This window comes from Cyprinus carpio, chromosome B10 (assembly GCF_018340385.1).
Source record: "Cyprinus carpio isolate SPL01 chromosome B10, ASM1834038v1, whole genome shotgun sequence".
NCBI classification, from domain to species: Eukaryota; Metazoa; Chordata; class Actinopteri; order Cypriniformes; family Cyprinidae; genus Cyprinus; species Cyprinus carpio.
In genome coordinates, this window is record NC_056606.1 from 17,359,719 (window position 1) to 17,381,308 (window position 21,590).

Genomic DNA, 21,590 nt, shown 5'->3' on the forward strand with positions numbered 1-21,590 from the left:
CCGTAGGATGCAGCCTTCAGTTTGAGAAACACCCATGTTTCTAGGGTGTTCAGGATTTTAAGATATTCTGGTCCCTTGATATGTTTAGGTCCAGGAACCTCTAGGGGGCAACAAGGGTCCGTGGAAATATTTAGGGGAAATAAAAAATACAATTTTTGATTAAACAAATCAAAAATGACTAAAATAAAATTCAAATACAAATTTGGAATAAAATAAATAGCACAATGGATTAAAATCAACAAATAAAAGGCTAATGTAATAGAAATTAAATATTTTCAACATTTGTTATATTATTTCTTCAGAGTATAAAATGGATCTTTAATTTATTCATGAAAATTTATACAGCTGCCTTTTAAATTTTAGGATGGACCCTTTAGGTGTCAGAGGTATCTAAAAGATTGAAACCCCTTGTTTATGTCAGCCCTTCATTGTAAATGTATCCGATTCAAGCTTGTCCAATCATACACTAGATGAAAATGTTAAGCCCGTTTTTTTAGTACCCCCCCCCCTTTTTTAAACCAACTATATTGTTTGCATCATGCACAAGTAAGGCAGGCATCTTAATATTTGCATTGGAGATTTTGTTTTTTAAACCCCTTAGTCTAAAAATAGTAATGCTGACTTTAGAAAACTACTAATCTTACAGAAGAGCAGGCTGTGAATGAATCGGTAAACATGAAACATGAACACAAAGCTACTGGATTTCTAAAACATGTTATTTAAAATCTGGTTTGTATTTACATAGTTTGACACAAGAACCTGGTGAAAACTAATTACGGAACCACATAAAACAGACACATAAAAGGACTGAACAGCAACCAAATAATGCACAACAGAAATAATACACTTTTGGAGCACTTTTGTGCACTGAATCCTGTGGCTCTTTGGCTATTCACATGGATACTTACATATATGTACATGAGTCTCTTAGCACGCTAAAGAAACACCAGGTCTGACTGCGCTCCAGAGGACATACATAAATAAAAGCATCCATTTTTATGGAAAAAAAGAAAATGCATGTTTATATAAAAACTATTGTCACTGGCACAAAATAGAATTTGTTTTTTTTTTTACATGTGAAAACTGCTCATTGGTTCTGAGCATAGAGGATGATCAAAGTTTCCCTTTAAAAATGCAAGTTTTGCATTGAGACAAGAAGAAATGTGCAACCTGTCACAAAAGTCTGAAACTAGAAAAAAAAGTCACCTCATGCAAGTGTATAAACAATTAAATAATTAAGAAACCGTTTAAACTGTACAAGTGGATGCTTTAAGGGTTAAGTTACAAGATTGTGTTGGAGCAGAGGGGGCGTGGTCTTGCTCAGCTGCTCCTCCTGTTGGCCAGGTGTGGGAGTGAGGCTGCAGATAGTCAGCTCCTCTTTAAGCGGCTTGCTGGCAAACTCGGTGATACTGAATATAAACTGCAAGCAGCCCACTTTGACGTGGCTTCCGTGATGGAGAAGTGCAGTGCCTTCCCATCCTGCACCACTGCCTCCAATCAAACTGGAGCCGCTGTTTTTACAGTTACACGGAGTGATGGAAACATCTTGGGACTGGCAGCTCATAACTCCACCCTCTGTTGTTGCAGCCACTCCCATTGCAGACTCCTCCTGCTCCTTTTTCCTGCAGCGTCCTACAAACACACTTCAGTTAATACTGAAGCTTAATCTGCAATGTTTTCATGAAATTGAAATCACTTAGCTATTCTCTAAATGCATGTTATTGACTTAATTCATGCATTTTTCATTATTAAATTTTTTTTCTGACCTCATTTTTAAATCATTGGAACTGGAAGAGAAAACTCACGGATGATGTTCTGCACTTTGGCTAGCAGGTTGCTGGATGGACTCTGGTTCATCTTCTCAGAGAAGTCACAGGAATATAATACGTTGTCGACGGTTGTCCCGTGTTCGCTGTAGTTCAGCAGTTCATACTGCTTTGTATTCTGGAGGAGGAGAGAACAAACGTATGTACGTGTAAATGACCTCCTTTGTGCTTAAAGCTTGTTAAATGTTTAAAAGCGCATACCTCATCATAAAATATACAGGCATGTTTCCCTGAAACATAGTTACAATGCCCGTAGTTTGTAAGGCACACGTCCATATCAGCACCTGCAATGAGAAAACATAGTTGTACTAAACACTGTAGGATGACACATTTCCTGCAGCCACAGAATGATAATCACCTGTCCCGATGTACAGACTCCTGTAGCACATATTTACAGCCATTCCCTTTCCCGAGGCCGAACACAATGAAGCTCTGGCCTGCACTTCCCTATTTTGGGCTGAAATGAAACATCAAAAATGTATTCGCTGATGGTAACACAAATTAAAAAAAAAAAAAGCATAATGAATCTCGTACCTTCACTGTATTTCCTGTGAGTCGGTGACACAGTTGAAGGGGAACTGCTCTCAACAGGAGAGGTGTTCGATTCAAAGAGCTGCTGAATCCTCTGCCATGCTAAAAGCTTGATAAATTTCTCATCCAATGAGCCAAGCTCAACTTCTGCAATACAAACAGGGTTTCAGAATGCTTTCAAAATTGTTGCATTTTTTTGAGTTTTTTTTTTTTATATTTTTGATATTATTGATAATAATAATATAATTATTTTTTTGTAGTATTGATATGTAACAATTTTTATCCAAATTGTGCAGGCTTACAAACATGTAGATGTATTCTATATTCTAATTCAAGTATGTAAGTTTGCTGAGTATGTATGAAATTCTATGAAAAGAGCAGTCTGAATTATGGCAGCTTTATGTACAGATATCAACTGTAATTATGACTGGTATATTTAATACAGTTAATTTCACTAACTTAACTGTAGGGAGCGCCAAAGTCACAAAAATACACAAAACAACATCAATTTAGAACTAGAAGGGATTATGAATTCATAAAACTTACAATATCTTTTCAACCTAACTTGAAAAGCAAAACAGAAATATTACAAGATTCCTCTCTGAAACACACACAAACCCACCTCCGCTGTCCTGCATGATGTCTTTTATTCGTCCGGACAGCTCCAGCATGTTAGGTTCTGTGCAAGAGAAGACGTCACCACTGCCTGAGTAATCAGTCAATCAATATTTTTAAAGTGTCGCTATGTAATAATTAAACTAGAAAAGTAGGCATTTTACCACTGGAGGGGGATAAAGATTTCTGACCTTTTGACCCGGTGTCTGAGATGCTTTTCTGTGGTTTAACAGCATGCGCTCCTGAACATACAGCAGAGCCTGAGAGTTTTGCTTCTGCTGTGTCTGAAGCTGATGTAGTTTTCTCATGGTCACATGATGGAGCGCTGGGTTCAGATTTGACACACGCAGGAGGAGGGTCCTCAGTGCCACTACAGGACTTTAAGCTGGCTCTCCCAGTCTTGATATCTGTTTCAGTGTTGGCATGGTTGGGTGGAGTGGGCGTGTGTAAACTGGACATTTCATGGTCAGTGGTGTTTTCTTGGGTTCTATCAGGACCCTGTATTCCATTGGACTGAACCAATCGGTCTACAGGGCCATTTGTGGTCTTACAGTTCTGACACAGTCCATCAGTACATGAGCTACAGGAAACTTTTGGAGCAATGTTCTGGCTGCCCGTTGAGGTGGCACTCTGGCAAGAGTCTCTGAGTTTCAGATCAGCCTTTTCTGTGTGCTCTGAATCCCAAGGAGATGTTTGTCTGTTCCATAAATGCCTCATAATGCTGCACTGCAGCGAGATGACGTCTTTGAGCCACTACACCAAAGCATAACAAAAACACTGGTTCAGAAACCATACTGAATTCAAAAGCAGAAGCATACCGCAGGCTGATTATACACACCTGACACTGTTCGTCTTCACTGGCTAAGTGCTGTGGGGCAAAAGATTCTGGAAGGCCAGTGCAGATCAGCTCCCCTTCACGGATTCCTGCCGTGGCCATCAGAGTAGGTGGGTTCTGATACTGTGACTTTATGGCATCTGGAACCTGCGATTAACCAAGCAATATTTCAGCATCATCTCAAGTGTCCATCACTCATGTCAAACAGTGTGTTTAAAAGGGGACAGATTACCTTCAGAGTCTTTCTGCTGTTGGCATGAGCTGATCGCTGTGTAGGGGGGTGCTGCCGATGTATCCGCTGCAGGAAGTCAAGTTTGACGGCATGCTGGGATATGCGGTCCTGAAACTGGTCAAATAACTGGCAACGGTTGCTGAAGGTCAAGCTTCTCTGGTTCAGCTGTGAGGAAATGAGGAGAATGAATGAGTGGCATGTTTGTACTGCTCTTTTTCAATTTAGCATATGAAAATGTCACAATTCGAAAGATACACAAGTCTTGGTTTCTGTTTTACACAAGCTTCCTTACTACTAGGTTCTGGATGTGGTTGGGACACATCCACCTGCCTGTGGGGAAGGCAGTGAGAGGCGGGTCCAAACAGTCCATATGAAACAAAAGAGGGCAATAGTCGCACTGGATCAGTGGAGCCAATCGACAGCTCCTGAGAGAAAAAGACAACTATTAAATGTATAATATCCTAAAAAGGGGTCCTTTTAAAAAATAAATAAAAATAAAATAACATGTATACATTTATATAAGCTTGTACCTGCTGCATGTGTAGCACACCTTCACAGGCAGTGGAACCAGTCCAAAATGGTCCAGTTCATGTTGTGGACGTTTAATGTTCTTGGCTGATAACTCATCCCTTCGTCTCCTTTTGCTGGTGCCTGAGGAGAAGAAAACAGATGCACTGAATCTTAGAATCACATACAGTCTGTTCACACTATTTTAAAGTGAGATCAGAATGTCCTGTACCTGGAAGTGCGGTCGTGCAAGTGAGGTCATTTGGAAGCTGGAACTGCGTAGGGTTCATTTGCATGGCAGCTGCGATTAGGAGGTCAAATGGTCTTTTGAGGGTGGTTGTGATATTTGAGAGTTCAGGCTCAGAACCCTGGGCCTCATCCTCCACATCCAGGAGGTCTTCCTCCATGTCGTTCTGCTCGGACGGTGTGGGCGTGTCTGTGGAAGAAGTGTTGGAGTTGGGCGTTGCGGGTCGGCTGCTGGGTCGTCTCTCCAAAAGTCGTACCTGAGCGACAGCGGCCCGAAGCCCTGTGCCGCCCGACCCCACGGAAGGATCCAGACGTAATGTCCCACATTCCTGCTCAGGAGCAGGAGAAGGCGTCTGCTTCCCCAGCTGCAGCTCCAACAGACCGTTAATTTGTTCCTTCTTCTGTTCCCTTTTCTGTTAAGAGCCAATATACAAATAACATGATTTTGAACATTTTTAAACTTAAGGCCGGTTTCTTTTTCTTTTTGTTTTTTTAAAAGACCCTCTGGTATAACCTATAAAAATGTTGTAGAATTAAAGTATACAGTAAATATATAATAATCAGGCATGTGATTAGCTAAGGATAAAAAAAAGAAGGAAAACCTGTTTTTCTCTCATTCAGTATGACTAGTCAATAACAACATAATAATATCAATTACACAATTACATTGTGATAATAATAACATTAACTACACAATAATTTAAAATATATTAAGTTATAAAAATTACATATTACTATTATTCTATTAATGTTAATGTAAAATAAAAATGTTACTTAATGTTACACCATTTTATCTGAAAACTGCAGGGAGATTTTAAGGCTTCTCTGTTGTATAAACTATTCTCATTTAAAAATTTGGGAAGATTAAAAAATTAGGGGCAAGTTTAAAATTTCTTATAACATGAGTGGTTGTTTCATAACAGACAGGACACCAACCTTCTTGCGAACAGTGCAGCGATGGCACATCCAGTCTCCAGGGGGCAGCATTTCTCTGCTCAATGGCGGGTTACTGAGGAAATGTAAACAAAGTCAGAAATAAAACTGCAGGCTTCATTTAGCACAGAACAAACATACACCGTTATAGTATGCACAGCCATTCAACACAACAATGAATGATAATGGGACAGCAGACCAGCTTTATACTTTAGCCTAAAAAAAAAAAAAAATTTACTATAATTTTGGCAGTTTCTAAAACCATGCCCACATTAAACACCTATGCAAGAGATGTTTTAATAGAGGCAACTTTGAATAAACTATCTATACCCAGCCAATATTGAGAGGGTAAATCAAAACCTCTCTCTGTAAGAAAGGAGTCTCTCTTTTCTAATGCATTGCACGTGCAAACAGATCTACGTTCAAACACTTCTGTTCTACTGATGGTAGAATCTGTAATGAAGCCTAAAAGCACCAGGCTCTCAGATTGTATATTACTTCAACAACTGGGTAAAAACATAGCAAATAAAAACCTGTTGTAACTTCATAACTTCCCACAGTTCTTTCAAATACCTGATTCATCTAATAACACCAAAAACCCATTAAGAGATCTTCCTTATGTAGTTTCTATTTGAAGCACATCTGATCATGGGCCGCGCAGCACCAGCTGCATGTGTTTCTCCTCAAACACACATGGAATCATTTCACCTCCCAAACAGACAGAATAAACAATGAGAATATACGCAGGGGAAATCGCAATTCAAACATCCTCCACTGCAGCTGACCGTCTATGGCATGAAGCGAGTTTACAGTCACAATTAAAACAGAAATAGAGACATATCTTTTCTTCCAAACTGTGACGTACATCCGAGTGTAACAGACTACCACATAAGAAAAAAACTGCATGGCAGGGACTTGGTTCTATGCATCAGTTGTTGACTAGATTTTGAGATGTGGACACTGCACTCAAAAACGGAGGCAGATGAGCGTTAAAGCTTGCAGGGGCAAAGTTTAGCCGGAAGCCCTGCATATGTCATCAGAAAGAAGTCTGTCTTTTAACAATTAAAAAATTTAAACATGCACAGATTAATTGTTTACAATAAAATATATAACATGCATTCAGAAAACAGATACAGCTAATTTTAATTGCATGCTGACGTTAATAAACGAAGCCGATCACAGATGTGCAAACATCTGACAAAGTGACTCAGACGATTATGGAAAATCCATCTCATAATCTTAATCTCTTCATAATGGAGACATGGTCGTGGCATTCAGATGTCCATGGTTAATGATTATTTATCAGCTCCCTGCTACATCTTTTCCCTGCTCATGCAAAAAACATCAGACAGCATATAAATAAACTCCAACACCCATGATGTTCCATCTGGAGATGCAAGAAGAAACATCAGCCAAATCTGATGGACGTCTAGTAGTAATGCATGTGCCCCAACTAAACAAGCATCAGAGTCCTGGGCCCAATGTTGTCCCAGCTCCAGCATCACACACACCAGCACTGTAGATGGAAGGCAGCGGGGCAGTGATCACAACACAGCAGGTCCCCTCCTTCCCGGCAGCTGTCGCAGGTATCGTGATTGGTGGCCCTGCCGGCTCTCCTGGTGCTCCTGTCCGGTTTCCTGGTCCGTTTTTCTCCATCCTCAGATTTGGGTGGCGCCAGCAGAGTCTGGATTTGCTGCAAGAGACAGATTCAGAAACTCATTAGTGAAACATCTGCACGCGCCTTACATCACATCAGCCGCTCGAGCCATTGTTGGGCCGTGACCGTGAACGCGCGCGCGCCCGTGTGAAGGGAGCCTATGGAATGGATGACATTAGCGAGCAAGAGCGGGTTAGCGGCGGCACTGACAGTGTTAACCGGACACTGAAGAGAGGAATAAACGAGTGCACGAGCGTGTTTGTCTTACCTCCATCAGCCCGCCGGAGGTATCCAGATCGTACACGATCGTCGGGGTCTCCATTTTTCCCCACATCAACACCAGCCCCAACTGGTTCTGTCTCCCTCAGCCGCTACGTTACAGCACGACTCCTGTCAGATTAAGAGCGTCTGACCTCCAAACAGCCGTGGGATACTCGCCCGTGTCTGTTGTGGCTCCGCGCGGGCTCTCCGTTAATCGAGCAGGCGCGCGGAGGCCTCTATCCGTTGTGCTGTGCGAGACTCCGGCCCGGCAAGAGAAGGAATAATAAAGACACAGAAATTATCATTAAGTCCATGTTGGAAAGATGTCAGACATCAAGCCCCCCGAAGAACAAATCCTCAGAGGAACTGGCAGCGGCGAAAACCAGACGTTTTTCTCCCGGTGAAACAACGACTTAACGGCGGAGCGTCTCCGTTGTGATGAAGGAACGCTCGCGCTAACTGACGCACAAAGCCGTGTGCGCATGCGTCACCCAGTCAGTAGCGTTGGGAATCCAATTCATTTAGAGAATCGGTTCGCTTTAGAGAACAGGTTCAGTAGAATCAATTACCTGATTTGCCATGGAGGATGGTTATGTAATAAAGAATTAACATTTATACATTTATATATTAATCATTTTTTTTAAATAATTATTTATATTATAAATATTTTAAATACTGTTCTGAATGACTTTGCATTGTTTATGATTTTCACATATCTTACAATTCTACAACCAAAGTTGTTTTCTTACAAGGGATAGTTTACCCAAAATTTTGATTTAAATAATTTACTCACCTTCCAAACATCTGTTCATCCTCAGTCACCATCCACTTCCATTTTCTATACAATTAAAAAGTGAATGGTGACTCAAGCTGCTATTGGGTCGTACAGAGGGGAAAAAATGAAATTCATTCATTTGTAATTAAAGAAAATAAATTTATGAGGGTGAGTAAGTGATGACAGATGTTTAAGTTTTGGGCAAAGTATCCATTGTTTACAGCCGAGTGTTTTACAAACGATTTGCGAATCGGTTCGAATGAATCTTTATAAAGAGCCGGTTCAGAACAACGATTCATTCGCGGTCGGGTATCGCTACCCGTAAACAGTGGAGCCATCTTGCTCTTTTCCTGCTTCTTAATAAAAGCTCTCTGTCGATGTAGTCATTGTGGGAACCGTCAGTATGTCCTTTTTGTGGGTGTGAGGAACTTGTAAAATACATCAGCCGGCGAGGGTTAGAAAGCAGAAGCCATTATCCGGTTTGTTTACGTGTTCGAGCCTCTTTGTATTGTGAGGGAAATTTCTGGCCTCTGATTGGTCCGTTTTGTCGCCGGTGTAACATGAACCAATGTTTGAAACGGAAGAAATAGAACAATTTCTTTTTGGTAGTTTTGGAATGGACTAATGTTAAAATCTCCAATGAGCACTGAAAAATGGCGGTGAACAATTGTTGCTTTCCTTTACTAAGATTATAAGATATATCATAGGCTATATGTGTAATCTAAATTTTCATTCAATTTTACATTCATATAAATTCAACATTCAGAATAAATTAGAATTAATAGATATTCAATATTTAGAATAAATGATAATAGAATGAATTCTACTGAAAAAAGGCATTTTATTCTATTTAAATCAGAATAAAAATAAATGAGCAGTAGAATGATAGAAAGATAAAGCAGTGATACTGTTCAATAAATAGCTGCAGTCTTATTTAAATTAAAACTTAGATAGCTACAGACTATATTGAATAATAAATACATAACACCAAATGTAATTTTAGACTGTTTATTTACAGTGTTCTGCAAATAAGCCCCATGCAGCGACAGTTATACATTGAGAAATGGCTTTATTATCATCATGAGCTCAGTTGGAACTCAAGACTCAGCCACGCTCACGACTTTCATAGGTTTTGCTGCATATGGGTGAATACAGCTTCCACCTTTGTGGTTCCCCAATGTGAAACAAAGAATCCAGTTCATTCTGATAGAGTCCAGCCTCAAGGTGTGAGCCTTGTGGAGTTTCACCAGACAAAAAAAATCAAAAAACAAAGTACAACACAAATCTCAGGCTCTGATGTGCTACAGAATTAACACCCTATTGTCCACCATCGTTAATGTGCTGGCAGAGGTCTTGGAGAAAAATACATTTACAGGAGCCCAGCAGGTAAAAGGAGAGGTGCCAAAAGAAAGACAGATGAATTTTACATACACACCTCGTATTGCCTTGCATCCTGAAAAGATAAACAAATCAGATTTCAGTACGGTACAGTAGTTCCGCTTTGTTGTAACATATAAAGTCTTCATTCAGAGCCCACTTAAATACAGCTGGTGATCCAAGTTGTACTTGAAACAAAAAACATTTAATTAAAAATATAAATAAATACACAGCTTTGGAAATGACGTATATTTATTTGTTGATGCTTTTATTTGATCAAAAATGAGGCAAAGCTGAATTTTCAGCAGCTATTATTTCAGTCTTGTCTTCAGTGTAACATGTTCCTTCAGAAGTCATTAAAATATGCAGTAATATGATTCGGCACTGTAATTTCTTATTTTTTATCAGTGTTGTGCTGCTTAATATTTTTGTGGAAACCATTATGCATTTTTGTAACATTGTAAATGTCTTTTCTGTCACTTTTGATCTATTGAATGCATACTTGCTGAATAGAAGCATCATTCTCTTTCATATAAAAAATAAATCTGAATTTCTGAATGGTAGTGTAGCTTAGATAAGTTTATGAAAGTATAATGTGCAAGCTAATTCAAGAGCTTCATTATCATTTTATTGCTGTTTGAATCAAAAGAGAGGAAACTTACGAAGACATGAAACACAAAATAATGAACATAAGAACACAAATTACATGAATGCTGTCAGATTCATATGTTGGTAATATCATTTAAATAAACAATAATAATTGCATGATCATTCAAGTGGAATTTGGACAGTTTTCACATTCAACAGATATTTCACATTTTTCACATTCAACAGATATCGGTGACTTGATGATCAGGAAATGATTTTTTGGTTAATATGTGGTACTCCAGAATTAGTAAGAACATCCAACATGAGAACATGAAGAGGTTAAACTGAGACACACACCATCTGCTGAGTTCTAGATATCGATGACCCACAGCCTCAAGCCTAAATGGATTTTTACGTCTAAAATGAATATTTTCATGAGGGACCCAGAGTCTTTCCTTCTCCACTGCAACCTGACATATTTTATTCTAACCCTTTGTATGTTATGAATATACAGCAGCATTTTTGAACTTGAAATATTAAAACAAAAAGACATTAAAACTCTTAAGATTTTATGTAACATTGCACTAAATTATGAAGACAGTTTTATTATATATCTTGTCCTTAATTCTTTATTTGTAGTCATTACATTGTACTGATATGGCTACATTACAGTATAAATACTGTTCTTTAAAACCAAAGCATATTTCTCTGTTTGCTGTTTAGCCATTTAACTCTGTTTATTTGCACTATTTGTTTTGCAGACCTAGTCAGTGTCATAAATGACAGGTGAAATGACAGAATGGCAGGCAGGGTTGATCAGGACAGGACGATGGTGTTGTGAGAGCCCACGTCTCTGAGGTTCATGGCATCCATACTTACTCCCGTCTCATACACAGGGTTGTCAAATGCAGATTCTTCTGTCATGTTGTCATACGGTGGAGATGACGACCCAGGAAGCTGAAAAGTCTTGCTTTGAGCTCTGCAGAGACAAACAAAACAATCTTATTAGTGAAGAACAAACCCCAAAACAAAAAGCAGTGTCCTTTTCCCAGCCCTAGAACCTTACATTGAGATGCAGAGGAAAACGACCAGGAGGAGCATCAGCACCGCCGCTACAGGAATCAGAATGGCGATGGCGATGTTGACACCCTCCACGTCGAACTCTGAATCAGCGGCTGTAATTTGGACATTTCATGGAACATTTAAAAAATATATAATACAATGATGAATTAGGATGATCGAATCTTTTGTGATTAAAACATTTTAATAGTACTGAAAATAGTGTTACCGTTCAATCGGTGTTCCTCACTGTTTTTTGAGGAAGCTGAAAAACACCAATAACAACTTCTATAATACATCTGAATCATTAAACAGTGCTTTGAAACGCATAAAGATGTATACCAGCTGAAAAGAAAGCAGTTCGTACCTCTGCACATAGGTGGCGCTCCGCTCCATTGAGACGGATGTCCAGGGAGGCAGTGGATAGTGGGTTCACCCTGAAGCGCATAACCTGTACGGCAGGTGAAGCTCAGAGTCTCTCCTGCCTGGAAAAACGCTTTCTCTGAACTTTGGATTGCCGTGGAGGGGGCGCCAGGGTTGCTGCAGGGCTCGTATCTTTCAGCTACAGAAAAAACAGAGATTTCAGTCTGCTGGAATGCACTGTATGTGCTGGGATGCAGTAATCCTGAAGTCCACTAGATGGCAGTAGAGTATCAGGTTTAGGGCTGCATTTCTTGTAATGCTGAGAAATAAATGCAACAGCACAGATGTTTTACCACTTACGGACACATTTGGGCAGTCTTTCACTCCACTTTGGGTCTGCAGTATCTCTGCTGTAGCAAGTGAGCACTCCTGGGCCAGAAAGTGAGTATCCTTTGTTGCAAATGTACTCCACGGATGATCCCACAGCGAAACGAGAGCCAGTCACTAATCTCCGGCTGTTGTCCACTAGCCCCGGCTCATTACATGACATAACTAAGCAAATATCAGAAATAAAAAACACATGACAACAACAAAAACAATACAGAAAACTTTTATAATTTCCCAAAACTGAAAAAAGTAAAGAAAACAAATTAGAGAAACAAAACTATACTGGAACTGAAATGTTTTGAGCAGAATATTTTTTATTGCATACAATAATAATAAGAATATATTACAAATAAATATATCTAAATATACTTAAAGTGTTTTATACTATATAAAAAAAGTATAAATTATATTTAAAATGTGAAATAAAGTCTTTGTGTGGTTAAAACATGAATAATCTTTAATATTAGTAATACATATAATTAAAATACTACTAATAATAATAATGTGTTATAATTAAACAAATAAATATTATTTATATATATTAAATAAATCTAAATTCTATTTTAAACATGAACTTGGTTGGTTAAACATTAATGATATTTAATAATAACTATATATTATTAATGAATAATATTAATTGTATTAATATTATTTTATGTAAATTAATTCATTTAATTATTTAAAAATAATACAGCGGTATTGGCTCATTACACTGTGATCCACATCATGTTGAGGAAATTTTAATGAGAATTAATTCAAATATAATATTAGTTTTCAAGAAGAAAGTCAGTCTAATTATTATCAAATATCCTCAAACCAACAAACTGCCATCATTAAACCCACACAAGTACCTGCCAGTTAATGTTTCTTAAAACTTACTTTCGGTTTTCACAGTTAACGGACTCTTTATCCATCATGCAGATTCTTCTTTGGCTCCTAAATTGTGGAATTCCCTGCCCTCTGACATTAGGGATGCAGAATCTCTTAGTGTTTTTAAATCGTCCCTTTAAACTTTTTTACTTTTTTAGGGTAGCTTTTATGTGATTCATGTGATTACTTCATTTGTTATTATATTGGCTTTTTATTTAATTGTTCGGTTAGTTTTTTACTGCCTGCACTGTTATGTGTATCTTTTAATTTTATATTTTTTTTATGTATAACGCTTTGAGATGCTACTTTTAAAGGCGCTATATAGAATAAAGTTTATTATTATTATTATTATTATTATTATGATAGGGAGGTTATTATTTGTAGTAACCTTAATTTACCAGTAGGTGGCAGTCGACCTAGTTTTAAATCTATGCATTCATAATCAGCGTGTTAATTAAGTTTTCTTAGTGTGACTTAAGCACTAATGATCTGCTGTGACCTTTAAGTGTGATGTTAGCTCTTACTTTTCTCACAGATGGGGACGTCTCCACTCCATGTCAGATCCCACTGGCACATCAGGATCTCTGAGCCCTGCAGACGAAAGCCTGGGTAACACTGGTAGGTAATAACAGTGCCATGGGTCAAGTCGGGATGAGACGTGCTCTTCCAGCCATTAGGGATTTCTGGCAGCTCTGCGCAGGTGTCGTTACGTGGCACTTCTAGTATTTGAAAGGTGGAAGGAGAAAAGAGACATTGGGTCTTGGGATTTTTCTATTTTTACCGTAAAGTTTTGAATGTAAATGAGGCTGCTGTGGGAAAACAGTTGCCCATCTCAGTCTTTGCCAATGATGGGCACTGCCAAGCAGGTTGGCACCTCTACTGCTACTGCTTGTTCAGACACTGCCCAAATATGATTCATTTAGGAAAATACAAACTCTGGCTCAAGAGACATGTCAATAACGGATCCTTAATGTACTAACATTTACTGTAAACTGCTTAATGTACATACAAATAAAACAAACAAGAATGTAAAGATGATCAGCACATTCCCATAACGCCACTTACCAAAGAAATGCACTACAAAGCCATTGTTGTACCCGTAGACATTGGAGGCTGGATCAGATTGAAACTGGATAGTCACATCGGCTGTAGAGGTATAGAGTCTAAACCGAGGAAGAAAACCACTGTACTGGCCCAGGATGTTGGCTGTGAGGTCATCACCATCATAAAAGGTCAGCAGGTCATTCTTCCCCAGATGAAGACTAATAAAACAACACATATGAATGCACATCATTAATGTAGCTCATACATTTTTGAAGCAAAAGAAGGGTAAATGAAGATTATTATTTTTATGTGAACTATCCCTTTAATTAAGAAGAATGGTGGCATTCTAACATAAGAATCTGTCACACCACCAGCCACATTTTTTCCCAGATGGTTTGCTGATGTCATTCTGCAATTCATCTTCATTTCCAAACCAACATGAGTAATGCAAGGGGAAAACAAATTACACAGCCTAGGCTAATTTTACACAACAGTATCCACGCTGAGAATCAATCATGTTTTTCATTCTGTCATGCTAAATGGCAATAAAGGCCAGTGTTTAGATTCCCTCATCTATCGGGAGGCTGCATTTACCTCTTCAATGGGGAAGTGACATTTTGCAAAGAAATGAGATTTATTTAGTGTAATGTTGGAAAGCAGAGAGGCAGAGCCCTCAGGGGCGTCACACAGCTGTCAGCCCTTCGGGTTCTGTTGTTTGGGAAGGTCATAGATTAGCTGTGTTTATATTCACAGCCTGACAAAAGAAAGGGGTATAATAAGGGTTTAAAGAGTTAAAAACACATATACATGTCCTGACGATCGGCTGAGATGGACTGTGTTTTTCTTCTTCTTCCATCGAACAGGCAAATTGTTAGATACTTTCAGGCCTGTGTGTGTGTTTTGGAGGGTAAGTTTGGAAGATAGTGTTGTGCAGAAGCCAGTAAAGCTTAGCTAATGATGCATGTTGAGACACATAGGCTTTGGGTGCAGAGATAATGTCACACTCAGCCTCAGGAAGATTCGATGACTGGTGGACCACTGGCTTCTAAAAAGGCAGAATGTCAGAGCAATAAAACAGGACTTTTTATTTTACCCTATTTTTTCTTATTAATAATAAATCAAATAGAGTGGGTTGCTTTGAAAATGTCACATTCTCTTTTTGTAAACACTTTGTCTAACAAAACAATCTCTTGAGATTATGCCAAATTTACCAATCACAAATAAACTTCCTTACTCCCAATACCTCTTTAAACCCAACCATCCCATCCCTAAACTAATTATACTATGCAAAAACCCACCAATAAATCCACAAACTAATCCATTTACCACTCTGATTCCACTCATACCACCACAGAACACACCAACAACTCCATAAAACCCATCCATATAATTCCAAAAAATCCATTTGTTCCACCTTAATCCCCACCCAAACACAACAAAACATACCAATAACACAACAAAAACACCTATATCACTCCAAACCTACCTATACTACCCAACACCAATTCATACCACTCTAATTACCACTCAGACCACCACAAAACCTACAAATATCTTCACAAAACCCACCCATATCAATTCAAACCTACCTATACCACCCCCAATCACATTATACCACTTAAATCCCCACTCATACCACAACAAAACCTACTGATGACTACAGAAATCCCATCCAAAACCAATTCATACCACCCTAATCCACAAATAATTCCACAAAACCCATCCATATAACTCCAAACCTACCTATACCACCCACAACCAATCCATACCACCATAATCCCCACTAATATCACCAGAACATACCAATAACTCCATAAATCCCATCCATACCATCCAAAACCAATTCATACCACCCTAATCTACCAATAATTCCACAAAAACCATCCATATCACTTCAAACCTACTTATGCCATCCAAACCACCATAATTCCCACTCATACCACCACAAAACCCATAAATAACTTCACAAAACCTATCCATATCAGTCCAAACCTACCTATACCTTCCAAACCAATTCATACCATGCTAATATCCGCTCATACCACCAAAACCCATCCATCTCACTCTAAACCTACCTATACCATCCAGAAACTAATTCATATCACCCTAATTCCCTCTTATTCCACCAATACACCTGCCAATAACACCACAAAACCCAACCATATCAATTTAAACTTACCTATACCTTGCAAATACCAGGCCATACCCTCCTTTAACCAACCCACACAACTCCAGGCCAAACTCATACATAACGCCCCAAAAACCCACCAAAACTCTATCAAAAATTATTTGCCTTGATGTTTCCCTCAGATCTTTTGTATTTATGAAAGAAGTCGCAATCAAACCTCAATACAACAGAGTGCACATCCCATAATGGGTCACTGAGATATTGAAGAAGCTCTATTGCCTTGAAGTAACGTGCAGGTGTGACCCCTATCCAGGTGTTCAGCCTGGCACCTGTATTTGGGCCCATTAGCGCTGAGTGTTAATGAGTCCGTGGGTGGCCTCCATGTCTGTGCTAAATCAATTAATCAGCTGTCATTACACACACTGTTCCTCTGTAATTGGAAGGTGGTGAACTGTACCGAATGCTAATAGAGAAGTGAATGCATTCTCATTAGAGGAGAAAAGCAACACAAACACTTAGGCACACAAAGACAGTCCTGAAATATAACCATCTATCATTTCTGTCCACACACATACATAGAGGTTCAGATACTCACACCTGGACATCCAGCATAAATCTCTTGTCCTCCTCCACATGTAGACCCCAGATACAATCCTGGCCTTTGTCATACGCTTCAGGCCAGTTTGGAGAAAGCACCACTCCTGCTGAATCTGTTATTTCTCCACTGCACACCGCTGTAAAACAAACAAATGGTGCATTCAAGTCCTCCTGGGAAGTTTGTATTAATGATTTGGGAAGTCCTAATTACAAGGTAAAATTAATAAAAACTGTGAATTGGGTGTGTTTTTGCTTTTTATGTTTTTATTCAATTTGTGGTAAGTGCTATGAGAAACAGTACTATGATATTTTGTAAATGCAACTTCAATGGCATTCATGTGCGTTCAAACTGTAAATATGATCTTTACATCCAATATGACTTGAATGCACCAAAAGTTAAAGGGATCAAACGGTTTAATTTCTTTTTAATTTAAAGGGATACTCCATGAAAAATGAAAATTCTGTCTTCATTTACACACACTAATGTCGTTACAAACCTATATGACTTCAAATAATTTAGCTGACTGACTTTCATCACAAGGACAAAAAAATGCTAGTATATTCTTCAAAATGTCCAAAAGAAGAAAGAAAGTCATAAAGGTTTGGAACGATATGAGGGTGAGTAAATTAATGTTAAAAGAACAGTTAATTTGGATTTCATATTGACTTCAAATGGCATGTAAAAGCTAAAATTAAATCAGAGAAAAATTACCAAAAAGATTGGACTATAAATCAATCGGCATGCTGAAAGAGACATCACACACACAAAATCACCTCTGCAGGCTGGTTCTGTCTCATTCCATTGTGGATTTTCCTCATTTACGCACTCTAAAATAATAGCGCCCTGCTCCAGTGTATAACCAGGCTCACAGGTGAACTCCACCACAGAACCAACTCCAAAAGCAGGATCACTTGTGGAGAAATTTCCATACTTCACAAACGGCTCAAAACAGCTGCCCTGAGCAAATGCTGTAGAAAAAGAACATTTATACAATATAATAAACACAACAAAACAACAGTGCTGATATTTTTCTTATAAACAGTAAAAAGCCATTTTTACATTTAGATTTATGCACTTGGCAGATACTTTAATCCAACACTGCAGTCAATTAAGCTCATTATATCAGTTCTTGCACTCTCTAGAAATCTAGTATTTATAGTATTATTTCAGTAGGATGTTGTTTGTCAGTAGTCCTTGGTCACGGTGAACCTGTAATTCTATAAATATACGCAGTAATCATTTGTCTCTAGGTAACATGTGTTCTATCTGGCCCTCTCTGTTCTTCTTCATCTGCTGTAACTAATTTGTTCAGGCCTTATAGAGACCAGAACTAATGAGAGGCAGAAGTGAACAAGCTCTTTTGTTGAATTACTGGAAGACAAGAATAACTCATGTTCAGGAAATACAGAAGAGTCCTTGTACCTTCATATCGGATGGCAGCGCCAGTGCATGTTCCCGTCTCGTCACTGGTGAATTCCACAAACAGATGCCTGCCGGTGCTGGTGACCCCCTCAGTGGGCAGATACTCGACTGCATACGAGTCATACAGGGGCGGAGAGTCAATGTTACTTCCATCCTTTATGAGGAGCCTGAAAACAAACAAAAGAAACGTTTCTTATTATTATCAATTTTGGGAAATGTTTTGGAGAATATTAAGTAAAAAATACTTCAAGTAAAAAAAAAAAAAACACAAAGCACATGCCTGTCATCATCCTCAGCCAGTGCCACTTTCTCAAAGTGAACATGGAGCCGATGGCCCTCAGGGGCCTCCAGTACCCAGTGACATGTCAGATTGTTGCTGTAATTTCCTGGAAACCCCGGAGAGATGATACGACCCTGAGTGGCATTTTTCATCATCCCCCCACAAGAAACTAGCCATGAAAGACAAAAAGAAAGAAACTGCTGTGAATTTGCTCCAATCAGTTCCCCTCATTTTCATTATACTTGGCACAGATTTCCAACAGACTGACAAAAACTAATGAAAAGGGTTAACATGGGTCCATTTAAATGCAACTAAATCACAAGTCATAATTTTTGATGTGTAGCAATTTCAAGGCAGTACATACAGGAATAGTTTTGGTTTGTCCTCTCATACCTTGACACCTTGGCTCTCTGCCACTCCAGTAGGGTGTGGTGGCATTTCGGCAAGTGAGAGAGGAGGGGCCCTGGAGCTGATAGCCAATCAGACAGGAGAAATAGGCCACGCCCCCCACACGAATTCCAGTGACTGATACTTCACCATTTTCAGGGGCCAGCGGGGATGCACAGCTCAGAGCAAAGGCTGAAGAGAGAAAGAGAGGGAAACAGAGATTAATAGTATATGACTGTATGTAAAATTTATTTGAAAATAACTATAATTTTTGAAATTCTGTTTGGTGATGCTTGGGGCATTGAAATTAGTCACTTACAGTATGCTTTAAGGCAGCAATTAAATACTGCAAGAAATCATATGGTTAATCAGTTTTTTTTTTTCGACTAGTTTTCCATTACAAATAACATTTAAAATCTAAATTAATTTTCTATGAAGTAAAATGACTATTAGTGCGATTAGATATTATGTATTGTCTTTGGAAAAATCTATCAAAATTACGTTTATTTTTTTATTTTTCGTGTTTTTTTTCTCCATTTTTCAGAAAACAAGACTTAATATCTTGTCATTTCCCTTCTCAAGTAAATGTGTGTTGATTTAATAATTTTTGGTTTTTTTATTTTTTAAAAAAGAATATTGTGCTAAGTACGTAATCTTTATTTTTGTGAAGTGTAGTTGAATTTGTTTGTTAGAAATAGGCAGACACTGAAAACATGGCTGTCACAACATGAGCAGAAGTTCTGTGACCTTTGACCTTTAAATCAGCAATTACATTTAATGGCATTTTTATCTGAAGCAACTTTTTTTAATCACTATTTGCGCTGAACTAAACCTTTGATCTTAGTGCTGTTAGTGCAACTGAGCCACAGGAACACAGAGCTGAGCAAACAGACCGAAAGCAGATGATTAAATCTGACCCAGACTCCTTTATCTGTCACTAAACCGATCAGGTGCTGCTTAAAAGTGTGGAAGCCATTTTTAATGTCCAGCTGATCTCACCAGCTGTGAATAACCGACCCTCCTCTCTCTGTTTCCACGGTGGTTAATGTTCCATAATGCCCAGTTGTTTAGTTATTACTAATAATGACTCAGTTCAAGCACAGCAGGGCAGATTCACTGCTTGGGGGTTACAGCCAACAGATGCCAGGGCTTTATGTAACACTAATCCAATCTGTCTATTAGCGGAAAAAGCCACTGACAGACGTTTCCATATAATGGAAAGGGAATAAAAATGGCAGAACAAAAATGTTTCAGGGTCAGCTGACAGAGTCTAAAAAAGGAAACTTTAAATCATGATTAAAATAAGTGGAGAAGAGAATTTTTTTTGTCTGAAAACAATAATCTGTGGAAGCAAAGTCTAAAAATGTTAAATGTTATATATATTTGCTTAAAAAGGAATAAAATGCCACATTTTTGCCATTTTTAATTTAATATAAGCATGAAATAATATCTGAACATCAAATAATAACTATAATAACTTGCATGAAAAGAGGGGTGTCTGGACTGAAAAAAAATAACAATAATAATTGATTTAAATATTCCAGCACTATTTTCAAGCAAAACTGGATTGATAGTAAATAAAACTTAGGTTTTTACTTTGAAATTCTGCATTCTAATATGGTGCAACCATTAATTGTTTCATTCAGCTAGATGTTATGAGTAGAATAGTAGCTGAGAAGAGCATGATATCACGGGAAGGTCATCATATGCAGAATGGTTCATTAATTTGACTGCTTTTGTAAGTGTATCAGTCCTCTTCATGGCCTCTGAGCTGCATCTCTCTGCCTTAATAGCATTTATTGAGCCCTTGACCGTTTGAACAGAGCATTTAACTCCAGCGCATAAATATCAATAGAGCACAGAGATGCATTATAGCTCTCTCTCATTTAATCTCTCTCTGGGACAAACGCTATTGATCTCTCTTTAGCAGCAGGAGCGTCGTTCACGTGTGCTTCAATTGCATTTAAACTCAACAGACTTTTGGCCAGCAACTTCATCTCTGGGGGCTGCCAAACCCAGAGGATGCTGGGATTTTGGAGTTAATGCGAGCATCAAAATGTAGAAAATGATTTGATCTTACAAATAGTTTTATTTAAGTATGTATGTGTGTATATATGTATGTATTCATTCAATTAAATGCTGAACTTTTGACCTTTCTATTTATTAAAGAATCCTGAAAAATTGTATCATGTTTCCACAAAAATATTAAGCAGCACAACTTTTAATTATGATAATAATAAGAGATGTTTCTTGAGCACAAAATCAGTATAATAGAACGATTTCTGAAGGATCATGTGACACTGGATACTGACATAATAAATGAAAATTCAGCTTTTACATCACAGGAATAAATTCCATTTTAAAATATATTTTAAAATATAAGTCAAAACAGTTATTTTAAACTTTAAATCTCTCTGAATGAGCTGTCTGCCTGAAAATAAATGAGTATTAGGACATTTCTTTGCCCATGTAGACATACACGTACACACCAACATAGACCAGACAGACAGATGCTGTCTGTCTGTCAGGAGTGCAGAAAACAACCTCAACATGTTTACACTGAGGAGTGCAGTATCTAACCCCTCAAGGAGCATGAGAGATGATGTTTTATACCTGATGCTTATTTGATTCTGTAGGTCAGATTCAGTAAGAATCACATAGCAAATAGA

At 38.3% G+C, this 21,590-nt stretch overlaps 2 protein-coding genes across 3 annotated transcripts in view; both read right to left on the bottom strand.

Moving 5' to 3' along the window:
• Positions 1–695: 695 nt before the first annotated feature.
• On the bottom strand, positions 696–8,178 carry LOC109098111 (PHD finger protein 12-like). The gene is made up of 15 exons (XM_042732976.1): positions 7,651–8,178; positions 7,237–7,418; positions 5,729–5,801; positions 4,779–5,205; positions 4,570–4,690; positions 4,332–4,464; positions 4,040–4,204; positions 3,811–3,954; positions 3,164–3,725; positions 2,980–3,036; positions 2,361–2,504; positions 2,185–2,283; positions 2,028–2,110; positions 1,806–1,944; positions 696–1,632 (listed from the first exon to the last, which is right to left on the bottom strand). Exons 1-15 carry the CDS (start codon positions 7,714–7,716, stop codon positions 1,277–1,279), a joined length of 2,751 nt encoding a protein of 916 aa, XP_042588910.1. The 5' UTR covers positions 7,717–8,178; the 3' UTR covers positions 696–1,276.
• Positions 8,179–9,412: 1,234 nt separating this feature from the next.
• Positions 9,413–21,590, bottom strand: part of sez6a (seizure related 6 homolog a) — a 47,411-nt gene continuing 35,233 nt past the window's right edge. The window contains exons 5-17 of one of the 2 annotated variants that reach the window (XM_042732975.1): positions 18,928–19,113; positions 18,535–18,703; positions 18,255–18,421; positions 17,606–17,800; positions 16,830–16,968; positions 14,128–14,324; positions 13,587–13,781; positions 12,166–12,357; positions 11,810–12,004; positions 11,672–11,707; positions 11,450–11,558; positions 11,263–11,362; positions 9,413–9,871 (exon numbers count right to left, since the gene is read on the bottom strand). In XM_042732975.1, coding sequence (XP_042588909.1) covers positions 9,842–9,871; positions 11,263–11,362; positions 11,450–11,558; positions 11,672–11,707; positions 11,810–12,004; positions 12,166–12,357; positions 13,587–13,781; positions 14,128–14,324; positions 16,830–16,968; positions 17,606–17,800; positions 18,255–18,421; positions 18,535–18,703; positions 18,928–19,113 — 1,910 coding nt within the window. In that variant the 3' untranslated portion in view covers positions 9,413–9,841. The other variant, XM_042732974.1, reaches the window with a different exon arrangement.